General features: G+C 49.6%; 1 protein-coding gene across 1 annotated transcript in view; it reads right to left on the bottom strand.

Moving 5' to 3' along the window:
• Nucleotides 1–4,716, bottom strand: part of PLEKHA2 (pleckstrin homology domain containing, family A (phosphoinositide binding specific) member 2) — an 82,183-nt gene that overhangs the window by 45,772 nt on the left and 31,695 nt on the right. The window contains exon 3 of the mRNA XM_011993356.1: nt 916–972. Coding sequence (XP_011848746.1) covers nt 916–972 — 57 coding nt within the window. The remainder of the gene's footprint in view (nt 1–915; nt 973–4,716) is intronic.

Raw genomic sequence — 4,716 nt, 5'->3', positions numbered from 1 at the left:
GGCCCCAAGCCCCTGAGGATGAAAGGGGATGCGCAGGGCAGAAAAGGCTCCCAAGAGGCCTGCAGTGAGGGTGTGTGGGGAGCACAGGACTTCCGAAACCTCAGTGCTGGCGGGGTGCCACCTGGCTCTCCTCACTGTACAAAGAGTTCCTCTTTCTGGGGAGGCTCTAAATCTCCCGGCCTTTTTATCACCGCTGCATCACAGGTCAGCAGTGGTGCCTGCTCCGGGGAGGGGCCGCTAATAGAAGCTGAATTCAACAGTTACATGTGGGCACCGTTAACCAGTCCCCACCCCAGCTCTCAGCACAAGAGACGGCCTGCTCCAGCTCCTTCTGTACAAACTGGACTGGGGGTGGCCTGGCAGCCACCTGCCCCAACCCCCAGCAGTTATCTGGCTGCTGAATGTCTTCCTGGCAATCTGAGTAGCTTCTCAGGGCCTTCTTAGCCTTCCCTCCACCGTAATCCTGTCCAGGTGAATAGTAAAATTCCAGTGAAGCCCCAACACTTTCTGTTTGACTGTACTCTTTGAGAGAATCCTTCACAGTTGCTGGATTTTTGGTGATTGTTTTCATGTTCTCTTTCGTCCCAATTACAAAAAAGGTCATGGGTCATGTCCCACCCCTACCCCAGCTCCTCCACCACATAACACCTGTGCAGGAGCTGGGAGCGTTATGGATTGATGTGTTCAAGGAGTAAGAGGCTGTAGGTCCACCCTCCAACAACTTGCTAACTACATACCTCTACAGCCACCCATCAGCAGCTAAGCTTCCACAGGCAGTGTGTGGGGTCAGAGGAGCATTTCAACACCATGCAACGTCCCAAAATACTAATGCCCAAAGGACTGGACACTTCCCCTTGCTTAGAAACCAGATCCACTTACAGAGTATGAATTCCCAGAGTTCCAGGTCAACATTACCTTCGAGATGTAGGTCAGCTGCAAAGCTCCAACAGCTCCTGCCCCCATTGCCAGATTCTGAAAGACACATAATTTTCATTTTAAGAAGGCTGTGGAAACAGCACCAACAGACAGAAGACCAAAATTCTAGCTCTGTTTATGCCACTTCCCTGGCAACACTGAGCAAGGTACTCAACCATTCTTTAACTTGCATTCCTCACCTGTGAAACAGTGATGATAATTCCTGGATAATGATTCAGGATTCCTGATGGAAACCTGTGACATTAACATTACCCTCAAGCCTTATCTATTATAAAGAAATACTCTAGTACAGTGGTCAAAGTATGTGCTCAGGTTGGGCAAAGTGGTTCATGCCTATAATCCCAGCACTTTGGAAGGCCAAGGTGGGAAGATCACTTGAGGCCAGGAGTTTGAGACCAGCCTGGATAACATATCAAGACCCCATCTCTACAAAAATTTTAAAAATTAGCTGGGTGTGGTGGCTCACACTTGTAGTCCCAGCTCCATGGAAGGCTGAGTTGGGAGGACTGCTGGAGCCCAGGAGATGGAGGCTGCAGTAAGCCATGTTCATGCCACTGCACAACACAGCAAGACCCTACCCCTAAAAAAAAAAAAAAAAAAAAAAAAGCATAAGCTCCACTGTGAACAAGTTCCTTAACCACCAAGCCTCAGCTTTTCCTTCTGTGAAACAGGGATAATAGCACCTACCTCCTAAGAAAGCTGTAAAAATGAGTTAATACATTTAAGAAGGCCAGGCACAGTGGCTCACGTCTGTAATCCCAGCACTTTGGGAGGCTGAGGTGGGAGTATCACCTCAAGTCAGGAGTTTGAGAGCAGCCTGGACAGCATGGCAAAACCCCATTTCTGCTAAACATATAAAGTTGGGCTTGGTGGCTCGCACTTGTAGTCCCACCTACTGGGGAAGCTGAGGCAGGAGAATTGCTTGAACCTAGGAGGTGGAGGTTGCAGTGAGCCAAGATCTCACCACTGCACTCCAGCCTGGATGAAAGAGTGAGACTCCATCCCCCCAAAATAAAAAAATAAACAAATACATTTAAGAGCACTTGAAATTATCCCTGTATGTAGAAGGCTCTCAGCAAGTGTGAGCTGTTATAGTTTTTGCATGTGCCCTGAGATCTCACTGACTCTGTCCTGTTTTATGCCAGTTCAACTTTTTTTATAATACATAGGATACAAACTCACACAATATAGAAATAAAAAATACATATATCTGTTCAGCCCACCTGATAGGGCTGTTATGAGTAGCAAAGGAAAGGTGTCTGTACAGTATAAAACATGAAGTGAATGCACTATCACGACAGCAGGAGACTCACGGGCACCAGGTCTGACAATGTGCTCTACCCTGGCACACCATCTTTGGCTTTCTATCGTCCCCATTGGCAGGGATGAAGCAGCGAAAACCCAGGGCAGTCCCATGCCAGAGTCACGGTCAAGGTCAGAAATCACAGCTGTGGGGCTTCGAATGCAGACCATTCCCCTATGAATCTGAGACTCCGTGCATAGCTCCTGCTGACCTCTTAAATTGTTGCCAAGAAAAACCTCTGAAGTCTCCATTATCTGGGGTCCTCTCAAAGCAATAAAAGAAGGTGAATCTTGGATAAAGGGAATTTAGTAAATTTACCTAAGAATTATCAGTTAAATGACCTATCTGGAGACAGCCTTAAGAAGTGTCTCAGGTGGACCAGGCGTGGTGGCTCACACCTGTAATCTCAGCACTTTGGGAGGCTGGGGCGGGAGGACTGCTTGAGACCAGGAGTTTGAGACCACCCTGGCCAACATAGTGAAACCCTGTCTCTAGAAAAACATTACATATTTTTTTTTCTTCTTCTTTTCTGTAAATGTCTCCTCAGGTGGTAGGTAAGTGTCCTTCTAACCCCAGCTATCTAAATTAACGTATGTCGTTTGAAGCAAATTCAAGCAAGAAAATGGACGGGGATAATACCACAAAAAAAGTATTCTCGGAACCCGAGAATCTTAGAGTGGGGGACCTAGAAAAGACTAAAAGACTCTGCACTCCATGTTCTTCCCTTTGCCAATGAGGCAGTAAGCTAAGAGCTGCCTCTCACAGCCAGATTGCCACGTCAACTGTGGACAGTCTGATTTACACTTCTATATTTTTTTCAACAACATAGCGACTGCTTTTCGTTTTGTTTTTTTTCAGGAAACCTCTATTGGGTAGGGAGAGATAGGCCTTGTAGCCCTTAAATCAGAGTCCACATAGGAGCCCCAGCTCCCAAAACGCAGTGAGAACCGCTCTGGGCAAAGACGCCACACTGCCCAAGGTCAGACTTACGGAGGGAGACCAACGGGATCCAGGGACACAGGAACCACGGGACTCTGCTGGGGACTAAGGGTCCACACCCTGACCCCATTTTGCAGTTTACGAAAGTGGCTTGTGAGTGAGGGGATTTGTCCAAGGTCACCTAATTGGTGGCAAAGCCTAAACCAAAGCTGACTTTCAATGCAGTGCCCTGGAAGTGGCATGGGGTAATTTTAAAAGCTTGAGCTGTTGGAATTCTAACTGTGATATTAATGCTCTGTAACCATAGGCAAGTCTCTTTACCCATACAACGGAGATGCTAAACCCTGTTTCATAGGGTGGTGGGGAGAATTCCATGGAAAGACACGAGAGGGCCCACCCCTTCCTATTGGAGTCCCGATCCCCCTCCCACAGCACTAATTACAAGATGCAAATGCCAAGTCTCAGGGCCGCTGTTGCACAACACACTCTCCTCACCCCAAACCACAGCCCAGCGGCCTCAGGAGTCCTAGCCTGAATTATGAGTGATGAAGTGGGATTTGGGGAACCATTCAGACGCTAACCCACACGGAACGACAACTATGAGCTGATCAGGTTTCAACTACTTCATCTCCTCTGCCCCTCGGGGGCTGCTCCACCCGTCTGTCCCGGCCTCCCTGGCAGCTCTCCCTATTCAGAGAGAAAGAAGCCGCAGCTGCTCTCCAGGCCCAGGGACCCCAGGGGGAAGGGCAGGGGTCCTCACCCCTTCACCCACACCCCACCCACAGTCTGCTCCTGGGCTCAACTGTACGTCCTCTACACCAGGAGAAGCCAGGAAAATCTGATGCATGTCTGATGCTGCCTCCCTCCCACCTTCCTCCCCATCCAGGGGAAATGGGAGACATGGGAGAAAACAGCCCCAGGATCCTTGAGGCTTGATCCAAAGTGACACTCAGTGTCCACTCCAGTGACTGGACATAGATGAACGGTGACAGCTGACTGCCAGGGCGACACATCAGCAGCCCCAGGAAGGTGCTTTCTGATCAAGGAAGACAGAGTGGGGATGCCTGAGCTGAGGGCCTGGGCAGCCAGGTGTCAGGGCAGGGAGGCCAAGAAACAGCACCTAGGGAGGGGCAGGGGATCAGAGCTGGGGAGCGGAGTCCACTCAAGCTGTCCCCCATCTTCCCTGGCCATAGTTCAGACTCCTCTAGGAAAAGGATAAACTCAAGACTTGCCTCCCCGAAGCCTGAACTGACTCCAGCCTGCCCTGACCTCCCCTCTCTCTGGATTTAGGCACACAAATCCTTCTCCAACTTTGGTGCACACCAGAATTTCCTGGAGAGCTTGTTTTCAACACCCCAAGAATGGCCAGGTGCAATGGCGCACACCTGTAATCCCAACACTTGGGGAGGCTGAGGTGGGAGGATCACTTGAGGCTAAGGGTTCAAGACCAGCCTGGGCAACATAGCAAGACTCTGTCTCTACAAAAAGTAAAATAAAGAAATATGCGCAGGGCAGAAAAGGCTCCCAAGAGGCCTGCA

Source organism: Mandrillus leucophaeus, unplaced genomic scaffold (genome assembly GCF_000951045.1).
Source record: "Mandrillus leucophaeus isolate KB7577 unplaced genomic scaffold, Mleu.le_1.0 Scaffold111, whole genome shotgun sequence".
Lineage (NCBI taxonomy): Eukaryota > Metazoa > Chordata > Mammalia > Primates > Cercopithecidae > Mandrillus > Mandrillus leucophaeus.
The sequence above is the reverse complement of the archived record's forward strand: the minus strand, read 5'-3'. Positions and strand labels throughout refer to the sequence as shown.